Source organism: Brachyhypopomus gauderio, chromosome 4 (genome assembly GCF_052324685.1).
Source record: "Brachyhypopomus gauderio isolate BG-103 chromosome 4, BGAUD_0.2, whole genome shotgun sequence".
In the NCBI taxonomy this organism is placed as follows: domain Eukaryota; kingdom Metazoa; phylum Chordata; class Actinopteri; order Gymnotiformes; family Hypopomidae; genus Brachyhypopomus; species Brachyhypopomus gauderio.
Genome location: NC_135214.1, coordinates 15,924,427 through 15,949,966, shown reverse-complemented (window position 1 = coordinate 15,949,966; position 25,540 = coordinate 15,924,427). Strand labels below are relative to the sequence as shown.

Here is a 25,540-nt window from a genome sequence, read left to right as displayed (position 1 = left end):
TGTCATTCCGAAACAACAGGAACCAAACACACACAAGAATACTCCCACACACATGTGGTACATTCACTTGCCTTTACACACATCCCTCCATGTAGGCTTTGTGTTTACTGTGGGAGAGATGATGGATATCTGTCTCTAAAAATGGGGGAAGCAGAACCCTCTCTGCTCCCCACGATATCCCATAAGGCTGCCTGCTTCTTGTTACCCTGACAACAAGATGTTCTCCTTGAAAAAGAGGACAAGCATGACATGTAACACTTCCCCCCCGTTTCCATAAAAAATGGTGGCCCTCTGGGGTGCAGAGACCCACATGGCATATCCAACTCTGCAACAGGAGCACCCAATGAAAGAGCACCAAAGCAGACCAACGGACCAGCAACACCTGTCAGTGGTGTTTAGGCAGAGCCAAGGGCCACCTCAGTGAGAAAGTGGGCACAACAGTGAGAAAAGGGGCCAGCACAGCTAGGAGAGACCTGGCAAAGCACACCTGGGATCAGTCACAATCATTTTTACCTACTTAACATGAAGTACTGGAGTGTGAGGAGCTAAGAAACCAGTTCTTCACATAATCAGGACTGTTTGTGGAGTGATTCTATGCATAGTAAACTATATATACTGAATCAAAATTTTAACATGAGAGTTCATCTATTCTACGGGGCAGCTCTTGACCATGTGGGCAAAATAGGTGGAGTGTGCAGCTTGGTGTCGTCTAGCTGCCTCTCGAGGTAACACAGCTCTGTAGGGAACACAGCTCTGTAGGGAACACAGCTCTGGAGGGAACACAGCTTTGGAGGGAACACAGCTTTGGAGGGAACACAGCTCTGGAGGGAAGACAGCTCTGGAGGGAACACAGCTCTCGAGGGAACACAGCCCTCGAGGGAACACAGCTCTGGAGGGAACACAGCTCTGGAGGGAACACAGCTCTGGAGGGAACACAGCTCTCGAGGGAAAATAGCTGGCTTCCCTCCCCCTCACTCTCTCTCTCTGCCCCGTTGTCCTTTGCTGCAACTTTTTTGCTCTTAGTTTTTCACCTCTTCTCGCTTATTTATGACACATTTTTATAATGTGTTTCAGTCCTGTAGAGCCCAGTTGTCCTGTTCATGTTTTTTGCCTTCCACCCTTTCTCCATACTTCCATTCTTCCCTTCGCTTCCTTTCATTCCCTCTTTCTTTGTGACACCTCCCCTGCTCCCCTGTACTGGGACAACCCCCGCTGCACAACTCGGCACTGGTCATGTGAACAGGAGGCAGCCAATCATGTGCTGACAAGTTGAGCCTGAAGTAAAGATTTAGGGTGCACACACACACACACACACACACACACACACACACACACACATACACACACACACACACCCTTTCTGAAATGTCCCCTAGGTCGAGCTTCATGCTGGGTGGAACTGTGTTAATCTTGGCTATGGAAAGAAAGTTCTTACGCCAAGTTATTTTTTTTATCCAAGCATAGCAAAATGTAGGTCTCGAGAGTTTCATTTAAAAAGAGCTTCATAATCACACTTTTGTGCGATTAACTGAGTTTGTCTTATGCATCCCAATACGGTATGAAAAGTGCATGCATTATTCATCATTCTCTACCTTTCTTGTCTCTCTCATGTCAATTTTTAGTTACATGGGGTTAAAAGGGCGGTGGAGGCTGGGTGTATGTGTGTGTATGTGTGTCTGTGTGTGTTTTCCACAAGAAAATGTTTTTGACATGTTCGCATTCTTTCTCTTTTCCCATGACTACGCAGTGAGACAGCATGTGTGTATTATTCTTATTTTAATTCCAATTAGTGTACACACCACCCACCCAGACAAACACACACACACACACACACACACACACACACACACACGCACACACACACACACACACTTTTCCACCCATTCATGAGTCATGCAGAATAATTAAATTTTCCACAGGCTGGATTTTTTTTGTTCTGTGAGCTGTTAATTTTGCCGGCCCAAGAAAACACAACACAACAAAACAATGCAACAAAACAACACAACAAAACACAACACAACAAAACAACACAACAAAACAGAAGAGTGATTAGACAAACTGCAGATACAGGGACCCTAGACCAGATACACATATTCCATACTAAAGCAGAGTTCTAAATCCCAGTCAAACAACACTGTAGCCTAACAGGAGGTGAAAACCACAGCAAAAAACACTGGAATCTCACAAATAATGTTTTTTTCTTTCAAACAAAAGCCTTGCAGTTAGCACTGCGGAAAGACACCAAACCAAGACTGAAATGCTCTGCGTTCTCTGGAGATGAGCAGATATGAGTACCCATCTGGAGCTCCGTTCTAATTGTAACCAGAAGAGGGAGAGAATATGAAAGAGCAGAAACATTAGAGCATCGAAACCTCTCAGTTGAAAGAATCAAACTGACATTTAACTTAATGATTGCTGAAGCACACTTTAGCTGAAGCAAATTATAACTTTCAGGGTTTCTATGGCAACCTGACAGCAATGGCTGAAAATGTATACATGTATGGCAGACAAATGAAGAGATGGAGCAATAGAGACAGAAAGAGAGAGGAAAAGAAAAAGAGTGACAGATAGAGAGAGCAAGAAAGAGACAAAAATACAGAGATATAGAGTTACAGAAAGATAGAGAAACGAAGACAAAGAAGGAGAGAGAGAAACATGTACCTAGCCTCCTAAAGGACTACACCACCTTCTAAAGCACTACACAATCTTCTAAAGGACTTCACAACCTTCTAAAGAACAACGTAATCTTCTAAAGGACTACACAACCTTCTAAAGCACTACACAATCTTCTAAAGGACTACACAACCTTCTAAAGAACAATATAATCTTCTAAAGGACTACACAATCTTCTAAAGGACTACATAACCTTCTAAAGCACTACACAATCTTCTAAAGGACTACACAACCTTCTAAAGCACTACACAATCTTCTAAAGGACTACACAACCTTCTAAAGAACAATATAATCTTCTAAAGGACTACACAATCTTCTAAAGGACTACACAACCTTCTAAAGAACAATATAATCTTCTACAGGACTACACAACCTTCTAAAGAACAATATAATCTTCTAAAGGACTACACAATCTTCTAAAGGACTACACAACCTTCTAAAGAACAATATAATCTTCTAAAGCACTACACAATCTTCTAAAGGACTACACAACCTTCTAAAGCACTACACACCTTTTTAAAGGACTACACAACCTTCTTAAAGGAATACACAAGAAGCAGTCAGGAAGAGCAAGCAAAACACCAGCAAAAGTGTGTGACTGGAGGCGGGGGTGTTATCGCCTCAACTTATACAGCCAGGCTTAAAGCAGAATTTGTGATGCAGAACTAGATGCACTGCAGCACAGACTGATGTATGAAAGGACTTCAGAAGACCAATCACAAATCACCAGCATTTGGCTGTCAATACTGTTAACAGTGATTTACACTGAGATCAGCTAGAGAGGTTTTTCTGTAATATGCCTATAAAGTGGCGAATGTGAAATGTGTCTATAAAACCCGTATGTGAGAGAAGGACAGTAGCCAAGGGCAGGGATGGCCTCAACTCATACTCCCTTACTTTTAACATCGTTTTCTATCTGATTCTGGCAGAGATTCTGTGGGGTTCCTCTACACCACTAACTCAGTGGTGGTGGGTTTGATTCTTCTGAGGCATGTTGATTTGGGCGAGAGGGCTGCAGTTTTAGTGACCTACTGCCATTAAACCCAACCCAGTTATTTACAGTAATAACAAGCAAACCGGCCAATATTATACCCACATGTCCATGTATCTCTGAACAACAGCAGCTCTTACGTGACCCTGCCACAAATAAAATGCAAAACAATTCTATACTCTCTGGCTCCCATTTCATCTTTCAGCATAAAAGTTTCAAAGTCAGTTGTTTGAGTGCACAACGTAGTACGTTTCCAACCTGCTGACAGCATAGAAAACAGGTGCACAGTAAATCAGCCCAGCAAAGGAACCTAATTCAGAGTGCTGCATTAAAGCCGCAAATGGCAGTGTCACATGTGCAGAGATCCAGAAACTAAGAGGACAACAAAACCCAGCTGCACTGTTATTTAATTTTCATTTTCCTGTCAGTGTTCATATCAAGAGTTATGGCTGCAGCCATAGGCCAGTGGCATTCTGGGACACTGAGTCTTTCTCTCTATGGCTTGGAAACACATACACACATGTGCATACACACATACATGCTGCAAATACATTTGCATACACACACACAATAAAGGAGAATGAACAGTGTTGCTGTTTTTTAGCCTGTGCACTCTTCTGCCAAAGAGAAAGGGTGATGGAGTTGGAGTGGGTGATGGAGGAAGGAAAAGAGAGACGAGGAGAGGGGGAGAGACAGAGCAAACATTCCCCATGGAAAGGAATGCCGTGGAATGTCGGAGTCTGTTCCTGGTGTTCTGATCACTGAATTCAGCTTCATCTCCCTTCAAACCTAGACTAAATACTTAGTCTTGTTAATAGTGATAGGAGTACATAATCTATACATACATATAGCATTTCAAGATTTCAAGATGTAACTACAATTACACATACAATTGATCTGAGCCCAGATAGTATGGGGTACAAACAACTAAAGAGTCAGCTGTTCAATAGATATAAGCACAGCAGTACAACTATGTAAACAAAGGCATGTCGAAAAGCACTCTGAATAAATAATATTAATAACCAGCAATACAGGTCCCATACCTGGTCCCATACCAATCATTCTTGAAAGAAACTCTGGTCCCTGGCCTGAGGTGCCTTTCAGGTGGTCGAGGCCACTCTGCCCCTGGCCCTCCTCTACATCCCGACCTACATAGTGACCCAGGTTCAAAGTGACATCAGGTTCAAAGTGATGTCAACCATGTTCATTGATTGTCCTGAAGCTCAGCCAAACACCGCCTGGAACTACAGCTCATTTTTTGTATGTGTTGCACGTTTTGCGCAGATTACTGAAACTTGCAGACGCTGCACAGTCTTAAGCTGATCAACCCGTGTACATTACCAGCCTGCAGGGCCTGCAGCTGCTGGCCTTACATGCATGGACCGACAGAACAATCTCAATACTAATGAACTACAGGGTAATTATGGGTAATGTGGTCCACGGACGTCATGCTTTTAGCAACAAAAACATTGTAGAGCCCAATACACATCACATTAAGGTATTTAAAACCACACCATTCCACAGCGTATGGTATTAGAGTGCTGGATCCTGGTCTGAATCTCTGGCTTTCCTTCTCTCTCTCTTTCTCTCTCACTCTCCCTTTCTCTCTTTCTCTTCCTCACCCTCACTCTCTCTTGTCAGACTGAGCCCCTGCTGCTGCATGAGGTAAAAGCAACCTGCCTCTGGCAGACTGTGACCCAAACCACAGCAGATCCAGAGACTAAAGAAGAGATGACGGAAAGAAAGGAACACAGTGAGCAGCGCAGTAGAGGAGGAGGAGGAGGACGAGGAAGGAGAGAGGGTTGGACTGACCAAAGAGAAAATAGATCAGGAGGGAGAGAGATGAGGGCAGGAGAGACTGAGAGGGAGGGAGACAGTAGCAGCTTTAATTAAAGGATGGTGCCTGAGAGAAACCGAGACTTCAGTTATGCGCATCCTCATTGGAGTCTTCACGCTTGGACGTCAGAGTTCAGCTTCAGTGTAGCACATCTATAGCGACAGGTAGCTCTGCCAATCCACTCCTTTCTCAACAGTCTGCATCGCAGCTAACAAGCAACTAAACCCAATCTAAACCCAATCTTTTGTAAGGTCGTTCAGCAAGCTCAGCAGTGGAATTACATTTTAGGCTGTGGTAATCAATGAAGCTATAGGCTATAAATAACGTCACATTATTGATCACCTCTCCCGAGCTTCCATCACTGAACAGCTGTGAGTCCAGAGATGGCCTTATGATTTTCTAATAACATATTGACCAATGTGCAATATGATGACTGATGAGTTTAAGTTGCTAGAAAATTGACTCTACATGAACTTTTCACATGTGTCAGTGTAAATATGTGACGCGATTCACTTTTCTCTCTTGATCTCCTGCAGGAAATATTGTGAGAAGACCTGCTCTCTGTCAATCAGACACTAATGCTTTACTGTCTTCGCAGACGTTCCCAGATCTTTAATGCCATTCTCAAAATGTCTGTCTATCTGTGTCACCTAAAATGAATTCTTTCTTTCAGGCCTTTCTTTAAGTTCCATCTCCCTCTCTCCTTTACTTCACTGCTTCCCCATCTGGTCTCTGCCCTGATAACGCCTTCCGTCTCCACTGAATACTTTAAATTAGGCCCAGGAGAGCAGGTTTCTGTGCACTGGTGATCAGGAGATGGGATCAAGTCTAAAGGAAGGTGTGGGAATTAGAGAGGTGTTTAGACAGGAGGAAAGGAAACCCGCAGAGGGAATGGAGGATTGTATATATTGATGGTGCAGTTTGAGGTGGTGCAATACAGTGCATGTTGGTTAATATTGCAGAATTGATTGTTGCAATATAAAGGCTCCAATACCCAGAGCAGCCCTCTAACAAATCACTACATGTTTACTGTATGCTTTGAGCATGTCGATCTCAGTTGCTCCAGATACGTGGAGTTCTCTCGTTGCTGTGGGCCTTTTGATCAGTTGTGAATGCAACATAAAAAAAAATATGAAAACACAAGCAAATATTAAACCTGACCATATCGAGGGACCTTGGACACACTGCGAGGCACTGGCATGTGTTTCATTATATCGAATACATTAACCAGTCTGAATCATATAGCCCTTGTGTATGGAATAGTGCATTCAGATGGAGATGGGAAAGAACTGGAGAGGGGTTGGAGTTGTTTTTTGAGGTTTCTGCAGGTGTCCTGACCTAACACTCTATAAAATGCTTCGTGTTATAAAAATGCAAGCCTGTGCTCTTCTCTTCATCCCCTTAAAAAACCCTCTCCCCCTCTCCTTCTCCATTACAGTCCTCAGGAGGCCACACTCGTCCGGCTAAAGCCTAAAGCATCCCGTCTCGTTCTCCTACACATTTCCAAGCAAAAGAGCCGTCCCGTTAGCGTAATAGCAGCCATTACCGTCATCATCACTGCTGCTGTTGTCGAAGCAGGGCAAGAAAATGCGCTAACGTGCTAATAACACAGCAATAAATAATAAATCTGCCTCCAATAACACACTGGAGGAAACACACAGCACATAAATAAATAAATAAGGACAAAGTGGTGAAGCACTAAGTGAGAACAAGTGCAGCGCAAGCAGGAATCGTCCTGATGAAGGAGCTGCTCACCAGGCCCCCGCCGCGGCTCCGGCCCCCGAGCACGCGCGCACGTTCCAGGTGCCCTGCTGCTCTCTGCTCACTCTCATTACGAGCTCAGTGGGAACCAGAAACTCCTCCAGCAGCTGACCTCAGAACAGCTCCCAGACTACACGGCAACACCAAGCCACTCTGGCTCCACAGGAGACACGGAGAACAGCCGCGTCTCTCCGCGGGGGGGTTTGAGGACTCCGCCAGACACGTCATGTCAGACAGGAAAACAAAAGGGATGTAAAAAAAAAATGTAAAGGCATGTAAAAATGCTTGTTATTGTACGTGACGTCAAAATCACTTGCTAGTGCACATGCGACAGAAAAAAAGCACTCTGCATTTCTGAAGGGAGAGAAAAGTGAAAGTGAAATGTCAGTCCAGCTTTACAGTTGGGAAATCAGTTCTAACCAGATGAGCTGCACACTAATTAAAAAGTGTTTCTGTAAGGAGCTGACAAGGCAGCCGGGCTAATGCTATCTCTCCGCGAAGTGCATTACAGCAAACACCTTTCAGCTGGACAGAATTGTCAGTCCACCGAGGAACGCTGAAACTGCCGTAATTAACTCTCTGGAATGAACAAACTCCAGTCTCTTTAATTATGATAATGTAGTCTTAATCTTAATATCCACAGCAAGGAGAAAATTCTCTACAGAAAGACTACACATCATTTCAACTGGGGTGGGGCTTCACTGTATAGCTCAATGCAGATTAGCAACAGGCAGTGTGTCTATCAGGCACAACTCAGAATTTTAACTCTAATTACAGAGAACATTACTGCACTGTATGGCTCTCACTAGTGGAACTAGTGGAACATCTGACTACAATTAGAGAGCTGGACTTGGATCTGGTCTGATGAAGGGTCTCTTGTTCTTCTTAGGTCAAGCTAATCTAAAATCTTTACTTCAGGCTCAAATAAAATGAGCCAGTCCAAAGCTGCCTAAGAGCAGGAAGCTCGGTTACTTCACTCACTGTGGCCAAGAGCAAAAGCTGTAAAATAAATGATATCAAAGGTAAAAAAAAATGCTTGTGTCAGAGTGAAAACATTTGAAAAACTGAACAAACTTAAATTAGAGATTGAGAGCACAAGAAAAAGAAAAGGAGAGAGAGAGAGACAGAGAGGATGAGGTCATAGTAGCTGCTCACAAATGCAGGCTGATACATATCCAGGTGTCTATTTATGGTTGAGGTGGTGGCCTTCATTCCATTCACTTCATGCTAGCAGCATCTACAGGCCACTGCAGCCAGCCACTAAACTCCAAGAAACAGTCTCTCTCTCTCTCTCTCTCTCACGCACGCACGCACGCACGCACACACACACACACACACACACACACACACACACACACACACACACACACACACACACACACACACACACACACACACACACACACACACAGTCCTCAGATTTGCAAGAGAACAAAAGAAAGTAAGGACAGGATTTTCATTCCCACACCACTCTCAGATGTTTCATGTTCTCCCTAAAGCTTTTACAGTTGAAGGCATCATTATGTTTCTGCACACAGCGCTGAGTAGCGATAAATGAGGCTCTTGAGCTGATGAGAGTCGTTGTGAATTGGGAGCTTGAGGATGCACTGCTTTTCTTTAATAACTCAAATATTAAATATAGAGTTTGATTAGCGCACCACACACAGGGAACTCAGACTCCCAGAGACCACAGAAAGAGACCTCACTAGTATTCTGTTACTTCTTCCTGACTGTGTTTACCTGAGACCGTCAGCGTGGTTCCACCAGTCACTAATGTCTCAACACCTGAACAGGATAATTTGCATATCTATAACTGTCCAGCAAATGTCACACTTTCTGCAAAACAGTTATGTGCTGATATCAACGGTTCAGTGCAGTGAGAGAAGACATGTGTCTATGCACAACAAGCAAAAATGTCACCATGAATGATGTTATTCAAGTATGAATGAGAAAGAGTGACAAAGTTCCTGAGTAAACTAGCACCTGCCAGAATATGTGTGTGTGTGGTACAAATAATGTTAAAGGAATTATAAATTTTTTGTACGCACACACACACACACACACACACACATATATATATATATATATATATATATATATATATATATATATATATATACAGTGTGTAACTCAGTGATTCACTAGCTGTAAATCGGTTCTTCAAACTGAAGGCTCTCGTTATAAACACCATTAGCCCTTTCCCCAGACCCCACTGCATTGATCTGCATGCGATTCATCAACTTCAGCATGCACACATCCGGAGAGATTTGCCCTGCTCAGCTCGTGCTCCGAGTGGACTCACCAGCTAACAAGCTAGCCAATTAGCCCTGCTGGTAGTGTGTGTGCTAACCGTTAGCCTGCCAGAAGGCTCCTGCTAATGAGCACTGAGGGGCGGGGCAGACAGTGGCACGACTGAAGGGCTCTACCAGCATCGTCAGCACCAGTTATTGAATCCTCAACAGGCTGCAGCTGGAATGAAAGCACATGTAAGAAGTGGAGTTACATATCTAACACACACACACACACACACACACACACACACACACACACACACACACACACACACACACACACACACACACACACACACACACACACACAAACTTGCAAACATGCACTTGCACATAATCTGATTCAATTCTTTTCTTGTTTCGTTTCTAAAACAGCTAAAAGCAAAAACCAAATTCAGAGGTTTGCACTGGCCTCTGTATAGACAGACTAGTGTTTACTGACTTGCCTGTCCATAGTTCTGGAACACTCCGTGAATGTGTACGCACACACACACACACACACTCACACACGCACACATACGCACACACACAGTATGAGAGAAGTCAAACAAAAAACAATTTACAGGAGGAAAACTGAGAGCAGACGTGACCAACTGGGTGAAAATGAATGGAGAGAGAGAGAGAGAGAGAGAGAGAGAGAGAGAGAGAGAGAGAGAGAGAGAGAATGAATGATGGCACATTCCACATTTGTCCTGCATTTCTAACTTCCCCAGCTCCGGGTGACTTAACAAACAGGCCTGTCAAACATGACTGGCACTATTACCATGGTGACACCACACAGGCACTAAGTTTCTACAGCTACTTTATTTACGAAAAAATTAAATTAAAGTGAAATGAAAGGATGTGCACTGAGACTCTGGAAAACATGAAGCAATGCAGTGGGTCAGTGAGAGGATCCTGAAGAACATGGCTGACTAAGCAGAGAGACACAACAGCAATGTATTAAATACAAGAGGACACAGCGTGCTTCAGCTGTAATAGAAGATCATGTGTCTCTTTTTACAATGACGCCCTTAGTGTGTGTATGTGTGTGTGTGTGTTGTAGCCCATGTAACTGCAAGCCACCAATTATCACGACATCATTTTGCTTAAAACTAACAATGTGGCAATTCACTTTCAATTATTGTCAACTTTTAACATTCTGACTAAATAAATGTGATGTGGATATAGATGTGGAGAATAAAGTTACAAACTAAACCATCACTGAAATTTGAGAAAACAGCATTGCAATATGCGTACTGTGTGAGAACGTGCTCAGTCTTCTACAGGGCACTCAAGAGTCTGGCACAGACGCCATTTTGTTTGCACACCAAGACAGCTGAGCAGTGAAATCTGATCCACCTGCATGTGTTGAAGGGGTGCAGAAGAATCATGGTGAGAGGATGTCTGCGTGTGTTTGTGTGTGCCTGTGTGTACTTGATATTTTAAAGGATGATGTCATTCCTAACTATCAGCTATGTGTTCTTCAGTGTATATGTGACATCATGTGCTTGTAGTCTTTTTCCAAGTGCCTGTTGTTAATTTCTTGTTTTTTTTCCACTGGTTCATTTTCTCTTTCCCTCAACAAGCTCGAGTACTGAACCCATGAGCAATTCTCCAACAAATGCAACAAATGATCTAACAGTTGAGTGATTCATTCCCCTAAAAAATGCCTCTCCAACTCAACACATATGCTTCCAATTGAGAGAGGGAGGGAACGGAGGAAGAAGAAGGATGGGAAAAGAGAGAGGGGGGTGACCCAGACAGAGAGAGTGACAAAGAGAAAGACAGACAGACATATATTAGAGAGTTAGTTGGGAAGACAGAGAAAAGAGAGAGTCAGAGATTGAGGAAAGAGACTATACTAAAGTCCAGAGAAAAAAAATGGGAGGGGTAGGTGAACAAAAGGATATACTGGTACTCCTGTCACATATTCTTCCCGCTAGGTTTGTCTCAGGCCAGAGCTCTTGGTTATTTGTATCAAAGAAACTATGACTATGACTCTTTACCTGCAACAGAACTACATTGTCCAGAGTGTGCTATGTACAGCCAGACGTTTATGTCCCAAACGGAGGAGACACAAGTTCTGACAAATCATCCTAAAAATCACAGATTTCTTGACATTCCATTTTAATAATGACCCATCATCTGTACAAGATGTCACAAATACATTAACATTTACCATGAATGCAAAATACATGTAACTTGTGGATTTGGCAGCTCATGTTTCCTTGAGACAGAGTTAATAATTGTTATTTGCACTGCACTTTACTTTCAGCGATTTTTAGCAATTTCTCATCTGAACTGTCATCCAGACTCCTCACAGCTCCTGGCTCCATCAGAATACCAACACATACATTTGGTAAAGTGAGCAAGAAAACCATGTCCACACAGTGTTATTCCTGTGTCCACATTAAATGTGCAGCAAATTTATACAGATAAAGTCACCCAGCACTAAATCACAACCACGCTTCAGTAATGGCCACATCCAGATCCAGTTCTGGATTTTGTACTGACTGGTTGTTGACTAAACAGTTCTGTCAGCCACTTTCTCATCACACCTGACTCCCACATAAGGAAAGGGGAAATCTGAATTACCAGCACATTACAGACTGCGATTTGAATCGTATTCCACACTTACAATGTTAAGTAGGTATGTTTTACATGTGTTCAATTACAGACTGTAGCCCTTCTATTGAGCCATTCTCAATACATAACCCCCTTTAACCCATGAGGTATGTATTTATGCCACTATAAATATGCTGGATGAGGTCAGTCAGACAAGCACAACTGGCTCTATTCTTCACCAGCGTAACATGCTTAAAGGAGCATGGTGTGCACTGCCCACCATGGGATGGAGGTGTGAGATGCTGCTATGCTGTTTCTGATACAGCTCTTCTGGTTCCCTGGCCAACACCTGCTAGATGTCTCGTTTCAACCCACTGCATTGCATGGGCTGCTCACCTGCCTGCTGCAGACGTCTGGCCTAGGTCCACGTCACCCGACGCTCTGGCTCACGTGTTCCTTGTGCACTCCTAATTCTCACGTTGCCAAACAGCTTATTGTACTGTTGCCTGCCACGTGAACTCCAAACCTTCTCCTTAATCTTGTGTGTCCACCTTAATTCAAAGAAAACTTCTACCCGTCACTTTGATATGTCTCTGACATCTTGTGTGTCAAAAATACAACCAGTAGTTCCTTAATAGACCTTTGACATCGGACAACGGGCTGTCTCTCAGATCTCCGCTCCGTACAATTTGATCTCCGCCTTTTAATCTCAGCCGTGTAAACGTGCATCCATCCCTCTCACGTCTGTTTCACAGCCACCCACTTTATCCCAGTGGTGAGTTACCCAGAGGTGGATGGGCTCCTCGTTTGATCCCTAGCACCACATTTCCTTGCTGCAGCCCTTGGCTTGCTCAGTAGGGGGTCTGGAACCGGATTTCTGCAAATCATTTTTTTCTTTGACTATGCCCACAATAGAAAAAAAAATAACACTACACAGACCGTATGGAACTGAATGGACTGGGATGCAGAGACATTGAGAGAGGAGGGAAAATCAAACGGGAGTGACACTGTCCCCTCTCCGTGTCTCTGCGGTGGGTCCCCTTTTTTCGGAGTCCCTGTTGTTTTCACGCTAGCCTCTCAGACGCAAAACACGACACTTTGAAAAGAACAGTGATGTCCTCTTTTTGTCTTCCTGTGTCCTTCATCTGAATGGAATGTCATTACAGCGTGATGTCACCCCTTTCTGCCGCCCCAGGCATTCCAAGTCGGAACGTCGGGAAGGAGTTTGGAATGACACTGGGACAAAGGCATCAAAATGGGGAGGGTGTGGGAGCGTGGAGGAACCCTTGAAGAGCAGGTCCTTGTATGCTAATTAGTCCAAGTATAACGGCCCGTGAGTCAGGGGATTAACCCCTATACTTGCTAGAGTCTCAAATGCAGGATGGGCAACCAAGCATGTTGCAGGTCTTTGCCAGTTGCTCCATCTTGTTTCATTCGGACAGCAAGCTGTACCAGTAAGCCTGTCCGGTTAAAGAACCTACATCAGTGTGCGTGCACTGCCTCCACTGTCTCCAACGGAAGGCGTAGGTCCTCCATGCTCCTTTGGGAGGCCATTTTGCTGGCGGTGCAGCAGTGCAGTGGCAGGGTCTGGGTGTGGGGCGTTGGAAAAAGCCGGTACGCGGCAGGCAGCCAGACTGCAGCCTGTCACCCAGACGCTCCCTTTCACACTACGTTTCCTCTTTCATCATCTGTACATTAACTGTACACTCTTTCTTTTTTTTGTCCTTCTTCTCGCACTTTCTGAGAAGGCAGTTGTCTTCACTCTTTTTCTCATTCTCTCTCCTTCACTCATGGTGGATCCATCCGCCTCATCTCCATTTGTCCTCCATCTCACTTTCTGAATTTTCCCAGGCTGAACGCCAGTAGGTTTATTCCTTCTACATCCATAGCCAGCCATCTTTCCTCTCTCTCTCTCTCTCTGTCCTAGGTTTTGTGGTCACTGAGATCTTTCGCAGGCTCCCCCAGAGCTCCCCCAGACAGCATTCCTCTCAGGGGGGTGGGGAGTAAGGGGGCTGCTCTAGGGGAATGTCTCACTAATGGCTGACGTGTGTTTGCAGAAGGAACACTGCTTGTTTCCAGACCCAATTCTTCACAATAACCTTCTTCACACTGTGCAGCACAGGACAGCTGAGCTGCTTTCTGCATGGAGGCCAATGCACCAATCCGAAGGACAGCAAGCCATAAGCAACACTTTTACTCCCTTAGAAATCATCCACACGTTATGCTAATGTTATTCATGAGGCACGGACCAGTAAGATTACTATACCATTGCCAGCTCCTAAATAAACATAGTTTTGGAATAACAGTCCCAAACCCTAAAAGTTTCACACTTTCTCTAAGATCTTTGAAGTAATTTCTCTTCAGATCCCCATCCCCAGTGTAGGTGAAAGAGATAGAAACGGCAACATACAGATGATAATGTGCTGCAGGCAAGCGACTGCACACTTACACACCAATCAACAGTCTCAAAGGAACAAGAGGCTCAGTGAGGAGTGAATGAAGGAGGCACAGGGATAGATAAAGATGAAATAGAGTAGAAGAAAAAAAATGCCAAAAACGCGCTCGTAGTGAGACGGCATGACGATTTGGATCTGTGTTAGTAGGCTTTGCCTCTGTTCTAGTTTCCTTGTCTCTCCACCATAACCTCCCACCAGCTCTCTGAAATAGAAAACTCGTCTTCTCATCTTCCTCTTCTCCATTCATTCCTCAGTCTCTCCATCCTCCTGTTCTCATTATCCACCAACCTCAGCCTGCACGTCTCACTCTCTCTCACGCTTTCTCTGCTTTAGCCCTGTTAAAAGTGGCCACACTAAACCAAGGCAGTAAGACACTAGCATAAAACCAAGTACTACACAGTTATATACGAGAGTGTGTGTGTGAGAAAGAGGGAGACACAGAGAGAGAGAGAGAGACAGAGAGAGAGACAGAGAGAGAGGACAACAGATGGTAAAGGAGCGATATTAAAAGAATATCAGTGCGATGGTCCACAGAACAGTCATTTATCTCAGTGCGAGGATGAGCTAGAACCAGGGATAAACAACAGGAAGTGGAGCTGATTGGATACATACATGTGCCCTCTACTGCACTCTAGTGCCCCAACACGCTTCCCCTGCCACGGCCCCGGTGCTCTGGGCCTGATTACACCCTCCAGACCCATCAGCTCACACTGGTGAGCTCTGCGCCCCTCCTGCACATGTGCTGTTCGTATAACTAGGCCATGTACTGCCCCAGAGAGCAGTGCTTCGTCCTCTGTAGCCAGGATCTGACCGTGGACAACTACTCAAAGCTCGGAGAGCAAACAGCCTGCGGACTGCATTCTCCTCTCCCGGATGGAACGGTCTGCAGGAGAACCAACGAAACACATTTGTTAGCACAGTAAGTATAGGACTTCATGCCAGTAAGATGACAAACAGGGCCGGCACATCTTTTTTGGCTTTGATGAAACACGATAGGGCCCAGTCCCTTAGGGGGTGAGACTGTCCTTCAAAGCTGCCCCCCTGTAGGCTCACAGCTGTGTCTCGGTGGGGGTGTGGGGGTTTTCTGAGTGGTAATGTCTATGTAGGTCACTATGACACAGCCACGTGAATCATGACCAGGTATAATGGCAGGAGAGCATCTTGGGAAGCCCTCTACAGTGAACATGGGAGCTCATTACTTATCATGGACTGGCGTTGAACGTCAGGGGCATGCTAACCTCCAGGGACAGCTAATGCACTTTCTGTCTCCATGTCCTCTCTCTCTCTCAGACTTCCTTCCATCTCTCTTTGTCCATCTCTCTGTGTCCATCTCTCTCAGCCCACATGTCTCTCTCCCGGCCCTGAACTCTAGCCTCCATCTCTTTTCTCCATTTCAGCCCCCAACAAATATCGTTTTATCACTTTTCCCCCCATTTATATCTCTCCTCCCATCTCATTTGTTCCTCTGTATCTCACTCCCACTGGGATGGATTCTTTTAAGCAGGAGCTTATGAAGGGATAACAGTTTAGAGTGTAGGGTGGACGGCCACTAATTTACTCACCATCTCTCTCTCTTCCCTTCTATGCTTAGTTTAAGCTTTTATGCTATATTACTAGGACACAATAAAGACATCTATATGCTATACTACACTATATTATAAAGAGACTACACTACTACACTGTAAACACGCATTTGTAGATTACCTTCTCTCAGTGTAAGCACACATACCCATACCAACATGACCACGCTTTCAAAATACTGTATGTTTGTCATGTCTGTAGAAACCTCTGCAAAAAACCTCTTTATTTTATATTCTCAAGCTGGGGGAGGAAAACCACTCAGTCTCTCAAGGACTGCTGGCTGGCAGTGTTTGTGCATACTCAACTACACCCATGTAAATTCACATCCAAGTCTAGAGTTAAACTATAAGGCACACACAGATTTCATCGTGGATCATGGAAAGGGGTGTTATACACACATAAATGCAAATCACAATAAAAAATCACACAACCCTGCTCTTTCCTGCACTTTCCTCTATATGCCATACATCTCTCCTACAGATTTTCCTTAGACACCACGTCATCTTAAAATGTGTTTTGGTGTGTGTGTGTGTGTGTGTGTGTGTGTAGCTTGTTGGAAGGAACTGGAGCTCATAGAGGGGTTAAAACAGTGGGGTTTCATTTGGGCTGACACCTTCTAAGAACATGCTCACGTTAGCTACCCATCATACCTCGGGGGAAGGTGCTTTCTGACAGGCTGCAAATCTGCCACTGGCCCAGTACAAGCTGGGAACATATGCAATAACCCTGGAACGCTTAAAGTGTGCGGAGGGGGAAAGGCTAGTGGTGAATTAAGAGGTTCTACAGCCCTTGTCTCGTTTTAAATGTTTTATCAACCTCTCTACCATTTCTCTCTACATTTAATGCAGAAAGTCTGTGGAATGGGCCTTGAGCTCACAGAAAGCTCTTAATTTAACACAGGCTACCACTCAACTCAGATTCTCTGTTAAAGCAAAGATTACGCTTATGTAAAAGGAAGGAGAACAGGCAGAATAATATTTTTTTAAATGTCACCACTACAGCTACACTGGAACATTTGAAGAATGTTAGAAACATTTTCAAAATATCAGAAAATGTTTCTATATTGTCCATTTCCATGTAAACAAAAACAATAAAATGTGAATTGACAGACTTTTCAAAACAAATGTGACGGAACACTGAAACCTTGGCAGCAAGAAAAACAGCATTTGATTCAGCCTTGAAGAGGAAAACAACAGCAAAAACAACAACAACAACAACAGCTATAGGCCAAAACGTGGCCCTTTTCTATTTAGGTTCTCTCGTTAAGTGCCTTAACCTTTCCTTTTGCTGTTTGCAAGGCCTCATAACTGGGCACCACTCAGTGTGACAAGGCATTGGAGGCAACAGAAGCGAACAGATAGCATCCAAATCTCATCTGAAGGCTGAAATTAGCAACAGCCAGAGCGTCTCTGGTAAAGTGCATCCGCCTGAATGTGTAACCTCGTGCCACAGTTCCTGCTCCCAGGCTGATCTGGACTGGACTAACACTAACGCACTTCCTCATTCTTGGAGGTCTGCGTGTGTCTTCAGGAGGGCTGATCCGTCTTCTGCATCCCGAGTTAGGAATACACCCACGTTACTCATTACTGCCTTCGTAACGGTTTCATTATGTGAACATTACGTGTAAACATTATTCATTTTCCTATCAAACCGAGATGGTGTAAAGAACTAGTGAATTATTCGAGGGAATGGCAAGTAAATATGAAGACAGGAGAACGACAGGAATTATTGTTAACATAATAATTGAGAGTTTTGCGAGTTAGCCTAGCTTCTTTATCCTGACGCGACATACGATGCAACTTATTTCACGCACGGTGAAATTCTCTCTTGCAACTTACCTCGGCATAGCAGCAAAGTACGGCAAGCAAGAGCACAGCGGGGATACTTCCAAACATCTGTAGCGGGCGGAGAGAAAATAATAAAACATTATTAGGAGTAATTGGAATGGCAGAAAACTAATAAGCATGTTTCAGACGTAAAGGAACGTGTCGATTTAGTCTACTCACCATTTTGCGAGCCGCTCCGCCTAGGTTGTGGAGAGAAGAAACGCGCCGTCTGCTGTGTGTGAGCTGAGAACAGTGATTGCAGGAAATTCGGCCAGCGCTCTGGAATCCGCACTAGGTCGGTGGGTCTCCTCCGTCTGCCAAGACACCTCCTTTTCCCGTAGGATGTGGCCAATGAAAATGCTTCGAACCGAAGGCGCATACACGCGCGCGCGCGCACACACACACACGCACGCACACACACAAAAACACACACACACACACACACACACACACACACACACACACACACACACACACACACACAAATCAAAATCCACTGACCCTCAGAAAGATTGAGTGTTAATGTGTGATATTTTGCTTTAGAAATGTCAATATACTCTAGATTAACAGGTTTTAATTCTTACGCTATATGTGTTTAACGTGTCAGCTATCAGAATTTGATAATGTCTTTAGAAACACGCGGATTTCAAATCTTATTGATCATTTTTGTTTTGAAACATTTATTTTTTGTATAAATTTTCTTTTATTCTTACAAATAACTGCTTTCGTGTTCTATCATGAGTTCTACCGCTAAATAAGTTTTTTAATTATCTATATATTACTGCACTACATGTCTCACAATATCCACACACATCAGACGACAGAGGAAAGCATGTGGGGTTGGTAGTCCAATATGAAGTGCTTCCCAGAGGACGTCGCACAGGTACAGCAATAAAACATTAAGTAAACGTAATAGGAGTTTACTATAGTGCTATAGTTGTGTCAAGTTAATTGATGAGTTCCCATGTTCCCATGTGCCCACAACACATTTTAGATGTTGTGTTTCCAGGCGGAGAGGTAGCTGGTGATGGGGAAAACATTTTGTTTTGACTGATTAAAATAGACCATGAACGTTAAAGCAATAATCAAATACAATTACTACAGTGGGCAGCTGCTTTTAAAAACAGGAGCATCGTTAGGCATTCTTATTTTATTTTGCAACATCGAACACTGGATGAATCATGCCATGTTTTGATCATACAGTATAATAAGGATTGGCAGTTGTGTGATGGTATATGTTATGCAATGTTGTTTTAATGCAGTGTTTTCTATCACAATCCATGTGATAAATAAAAGTGACATCTTCAGATCTACCGTTAGATTGGAAGTGTTTGAAGTGCGCCTGCAGACAGGGATGTAATATTACCTGCTTTCTTTCATTCAAACACAAATGGGCTCCAGGACACAGGCAGGTGCACAGCAGATTCAAGTCTCGTTAGACGGCTGGGCTGCTCGGTTCTGTGTCATCCTCTGATTTAATGCGATGAGATATTCAAGAGGACAGTTGTTGCAGCTGCATCACACTCACAAACACACACAAGCACACGCACAGATATACACACATGAAGGCTCTGTTATACGCTTAATAGAATCACATACTGGCAGCATTTAAAGACCAAGTCCACCTCCAGGAAGTATGGTTTATTGTTTACTTTTTAAAAGTCAGCCCTGTTTGGTACATAGAATAGCGGAGAATACCATGCGTAGGCCCACCTAACTGTCAGTTCTCACTGTAGGTGACAGGAATAGAAGAGAAATTGAACAGAAATAAATAGTGCAGATGGTTACTACTTTCATCCTCTATGGAGTCCTTAATTATACCTTTCAGTGATGGGCACTGACCTGTGCCAAACCTTAGATAGGTAATGACTCCTGGGCACGGCAAGGCCTTTCAAAGCTGCATTTGATTACCACATGTCTTTGTCTTTAATGCTGTCAGGTCTGTGCATTCTGTCTTCATCTTCTATGCATGAAAACACCACAACCAGCGAACATACAATGAAAAACCATAAACAGTCCTCTCTTACCCCATTTGCTATCTGTTTCACCAAACTCCCCTTTTCTGTAAAATAAATAATTTAGGGTCGATTGAACATTCGCTTGGAATCCTTATGTCACATCAGCAAAATAATGTTGCTTCACCAGTAAGTGAAGCAGTGAAATAAGCATCTCAGACAGCACCCGCGTCTATGAACACACCCAGGTGTTAATGTTCTATGTTTATGAGGAGCGGCATCAGTGCAGTAGATGGACCTCAAGCGCGGTGCTGTGCTTCAAATCCCTTTATCTCTGCCTGCCACGCTACACACCAGCTCAGCTGTCTGCCCGATACGGACCGCTTGGCTGTACAGGGCAAACGTAGAGAGAAGGGCCAAGGAAGGAGGGCTGAGGGCAGCTCGAGGGGAAGAGGAGGAGGAGGAGGAGAGAGAGAGAGAGAGAGAGAGCATGGGACATGTCGATTGCATGCAGCTCTTTCCATTTCATTTCTTGAGTGTCCAGAAGTCAAACAGTAGCAGCTTATCAGGTACATGTAGATGCCCTTCTTACATTATCTTACATTACCTTTGCATGTATAAATAGCACTTACATACATAAATAAAGCAAAATTGGTTTTGTCAAGGAATTTTGAATCTATTTGCATGTTTAAGAGAACCTTTAAACTTTAAACATTCATTATAACATGCATATAAGACTTAGAAAAGACAACTAATGTGAATATTTTCACCTAATTTTTATTTCCTTATTTTTTCAGCATTTTCATGCATAATTTGTTTTCATACTTTTTCATGCAGTTGTTGATGTTGTGGTGCATGACCATCTGTCATCATAAGATTTCAAACAACTTTTCGTCCACATCGAGATGATAGACTTTCAATACACTACCTTCTATATTCCAATTTAATTAATCCAGCAACATAATTCATGATCCTATCACTGCCACCTTGAAAAGAAGAGCAGAGATCTCATTCTGCCCAGAGTGACAGAATGACATGCTGTTAAATAACACAGGAGAAAGCGCTGTCTTATCTCTTAGTCTGTCAGTGTATGACACATCTCTTTCCCATCAAAGCAAAGCCTGCCAGTGCAGTATCAAACACACACCTCCTACCCCCACCATAGCTCCAGCCCCTCTACAGCCGAGCTGTTGGCTCTTCTTGAGGAACGAGATTAGCTATGCTCAGCTCTTCACGGATCCGGATCTTTTAACCAAAAAAAACCCATCTTGTCAATGCTACTGTTTGGCGTGCGGCAATGGAAATATTATATAAACTCCGGACGCACCAGTCACAGATCTTATTTGCCAACATGTATTTCAGAGGCATAATAAACAAAGCACAAATGCACACAAATTATGCACTACACACACAGCACTCATGCATACACATGGGCGTACACACGCACACTGTCTGTGTGTATGGGTATGGATGTATGCACTTGTCTGGATTGATAACTAAAGCCATTTTTGTGCCCATAACTCTGCCAAGCTGCCATATCTTGGTCCATATCTCACAACGTGAACAGGTGGCTCCTAATGACTTCCCGGATGAGCTGTAGGAAGGTTTTCTCTCCGAGAGCACGCGAGGCAGGAGACGAGTGGAACGGTGGCTTCTCATAATGGATTCTTCACATGAGCCATGGAAGAGAACCACAGTGAAGCACAGAGATCACACCAGAAAAAGAGAAATGACAATCTGAGAGTGGCAGTGACTGGGTGAAGAAAACAACCCACAGTCACCCGTAACACTCCCATTCCCACTACCACAGTGAATATTCCCATAGCACTCCCATTCCCACTACCACAGTGAATATTCCCATAGCACTCCCATTCCCACTACCACAGTGAATATTCCCATAGCACTCCCATTCCCACTACCACAGTGAATATTCCCATAGCACTCCCATTCCCACTACCACAGTGAATATTCCCATAGCACTCCCATTCCCACTACCACAGTGAATATTCCCATAGCACTCCCATTCCCACTACCACAGTGAATATTCCCATAGCACTCCCATTCCCACTACCACAGTGAATATTCCCATAGCACTCCCATTCCCACTACCACAGTGAACAAGCCAGTGCTCGGATTTTTTAAATACTGTTATAAAATATTGCGTTGCCTTATTTTAACATATTATATTATGAGATAGCCAGAACAAAAAGGAACAGAACATGTTTTATTTTGTATTCATTTGGAATGATCAGTATGAATCAGTATGATGTATCAATTACTGTGAAATATATTCAAATATATAATATGTAAAATTATTTGAAATGCGTTACTATGAAGGAAAGACTCTGGCTCCGAGCATGCTCAATCTCTCTACCCTGTCATCCTAACACAGACAGATATGGTCAGCTCTGGCTTGATTTAGCAACATCGTTGTAGGGCTGATCAAGTGTTACTTTGAAGCTGAGGAAGTGGCTCTCAGATTGCGTGCTGAATGCTAGTGATATGTGTTCCTGCAGCTCCACTGTGGTCTTTCGGGCCTCTGGTTTTGAGTTATTTAAATGCTGAGGGCTACACCACTGTGCTCCCACTGCACTGTTTATATCCTGGACCTGTGCTGGCTTTTCTGACAAATCATGCTAATGACCTGACTGAGGATAGACTCACACTCCTTCCTGAGCTTTTATAGTGCACATGCAGACACAGCCGTGTACATACATATAGTAAATGCATCTGTGCATATGTGTGCACACACACAAAACATATATGTATGTATTCTCAGACATTCAGCTGTATCTGGTCATGTTGGGTTACAGAAATATGGAATGTAACACTTTACATATGCTAAAAATGTGTGACCAAAAAGCAATAAGGACAAAAATAGTGGTGAGTGATCAGTTACAAAGAATAAATAATGAGGACTGAGCACATCCATGAGTTAAAGGAATTAAACACTACCTCTACATTACCACATAGGGATCATGTCTAATTTATTAACAGTATATGTTTTGGGAGGTTGTGTTTTCAAAGATATATGCAAAAACCTTCATCTGGACATTAGTTTCCCCTATAGTGGGCAGTTCTTAATGGTTATATGTATACACATTGGACATCCCATTCTAAACTATGTGGCATTAATGGGGAAATGGCTCCTCCTTGCAAGATTTTTGAAACCTGTGCCATTCAAACCGAAGAGCATTTGTAAGGTGTTAGTGCTGATGTTGGTGGAGAAGGCCAGGCTCAAGTTAAGGTTCATCCTGAAGGTGTTCCTTGGGGTTGAGATCAGGGATCTGTGCAGGACACCGAAGTTCATCCACACCAAGCTTCATCAAACCCTGTCTTTAGAAACTTTACTTTGTACACTTAGTTGAAGTAATCTGGGAACAGGAATGAGTCTTGCTCAAGCTGTTGGCACAAAGTTGGAAGCATGTAATTGTCAAAAATGTCTTTGCATGCTGTATTAACGTTAGCCTTCGCTGGAAGCAAGTCCAACCCCTGAAAACCCAGGCCATCATCCCTCCATTGTTCCCACAATGGATTCTGGCAGGTAAAGGTTGGCAGGCATGAGTTTTCCTGATTCAGCCACCAGTCTGCCAGATTCATCCAGATTCATCATGATTCATGAGAACATGTGTCCACAGCCCCTGAGTCCACCGCATTACACCAGCCTGGCAGGTGCGTAGCATTACATGTAAAGATCTTAGGTTCGTGTGCAGCTGCTCACCCATGGAAACCTATTTCACAAAGCTCCCAAAGCACAGTCCTTGTCCTCTTGTGTGTGATGCAACAGAGAATCGACAACTTTTACACACTCTGCACTCAGTCCCCTGCTCTGTGAGTTTGCACGGTTCGTGGCTAAGCTGCTGTTTCTCCCACACACTTCCATTTCACATTGATAGCGCTTAAAGCTGACAGGGGACAGATCTAGCGGAACAGAAATCTCCTAAACTGACAGTGAAGGTGGCTTCCTGTACTTGATCCATGATCAAACTCACCGAACTCTTCAATGTGACCCATTCTAGTGTCAGTGTTCATCTGTGGAGATTGCATGTGCTTGATTTTACAAACCTGTGAAGAAATGGGTGTGGCTGAAGGAAAAACAGTAACTAGGAGATGTTCTAATTAGGAGACATAGAGAAAAGTACGACTAAAAGACCAAAGACTCAAGTAATAGAACAAACCAAAACTACCACCACCACCACCCTCTACTGAAGGTCTACTGCAACTTACACTCTATGTCATTTACATTTACATTTACATTTACGGCATTTAGCAGACGCTCTTATCCAGAGCGACTTACAAAGTGATTTGCTTCTGATCACAGAATACATCCTAGGTAATGTTGGTAATATTGGAAAGGTTTTTTTTTACCTTGGAAACATAGCAGCAACTCTGCACATGTATTTATTTTTTAATTGATCAGATTTTCTAATTACATAATATCAAATATTTAGATTTTGAGTCTAAATTTTACATGACAATACAAATACAACCAAATTATGTACCCACACAAACACACTTTTGTCAGCTGATAATAATAAGCACGTTTTGGGAAGAAACAGAAGATGTGAAAGTTCTTTTAAGAAATGCAAATGGTTTCGTCTATAAGCAGTTTTGTGATCTGTCGCCCCCTAGTGGAATTCACTAAACTCCTGCTGCATACACCCATGGGGCAGATGTAGAGATGAACATAGACTATACTTTTCATTATGAAAAATTTAGTTTAGTGTAGTATGCTCTCTCATGTGAATAGTGTGAATTACAATATATATATTCTTTAGATTAAGGGTAAGTATAAAATAGATTAACTGTTGCGTGTCATATATTGTATCATCATAAACATCCAGAAACTGTTTTGTTTTATTGTGTTAAATACAAGAATAGAACATTTTTCTCATGGTGCTGCTTTTTCCTGATGTTGCACTATTTCTCGTCATAATCAATATATATGAACAACGAATATACTTTGCTTACTCAAGACTTTTATGTATCCTAATTTCCACTGACAGAGAAACCAGGAAGACAATTGCCTTGGAAAGTTGTGAATGTAGCAAATGTCCTGTCATGAAAGCATATGTTATAATGTAGGAAGGTGTCAGTCTTCTCTGTGAGGTGAAGGTGAAGGATGTTAGTCACTCACATCCACCCACTACAACAGCAGCGGATGCAACACACCAATTATTTCCACTCACAGAACAAGTTGTCACAACACTCTGAGCTCTCTGATCATTTTTGGCGTTAGTCACTCTCCCTCCCCCCACCCATTAACTCTCTCTACTTCAAGTGGTCCACACGGAGCTCTACTGTGTCTCCTTTTTATCATTTTCATCTCTGACTGATGATGTCATTGGTCATATTAAAGACCAATATTGTGTTTTTAGGTACAGTGGGTCACTTCAATATAAAACACCGAAATATTACCTTTCAGATAGGATGTGCCTAAGACCAGGGAAGGCAGTGAAGCTGACATCAGAGGTAGAATTCTCAGATGCAGGCAGTAATCTGTGTGTATTATATATTATTAGAATATGTGAAAGAATGAAACATTGAATGAAACGTTTAGGTCTTTATTGTCATTATCACTAGGACAACATTTAAAAATTGTCCTTAGAAAGTGCTTAAGTG

At 43.3% G+C, this 25,540-nt stretch overlaps 1 protein-coding gene across 1 annotated transcript in view; it reads right to left on the bottom strand.

The window, feature by feature from the left end:
- The window catches only part of fstl1b (follistatin-like 1b), a 30,324-nt gene extending 12,044 nt beyond the window's left edge, over positions 1 to 18,280 (bottom strand). Inside the window, exons 1-2 of the mRNA XM_077002606.1 lie at positions 18,144 to 18,280; positions 17,976 to 18,032 (exon numbers count right to left, since the gene is read on the bottom strand). Coding sequence (XP_076858721.1) covers positions 17,976 to 18,032; positions 18,144 to 18,146 — 60 coding nt within the window. The 5' untranslated portion in view covers positions 18,147 to 18,280. The remainder of the gene's footprint in view (positions 1 to 17,975; positions 18,033 to 18,143) is intronic.
- Positions 18,281 to 25,540: the final 7,260 nt, after the last annotated feature.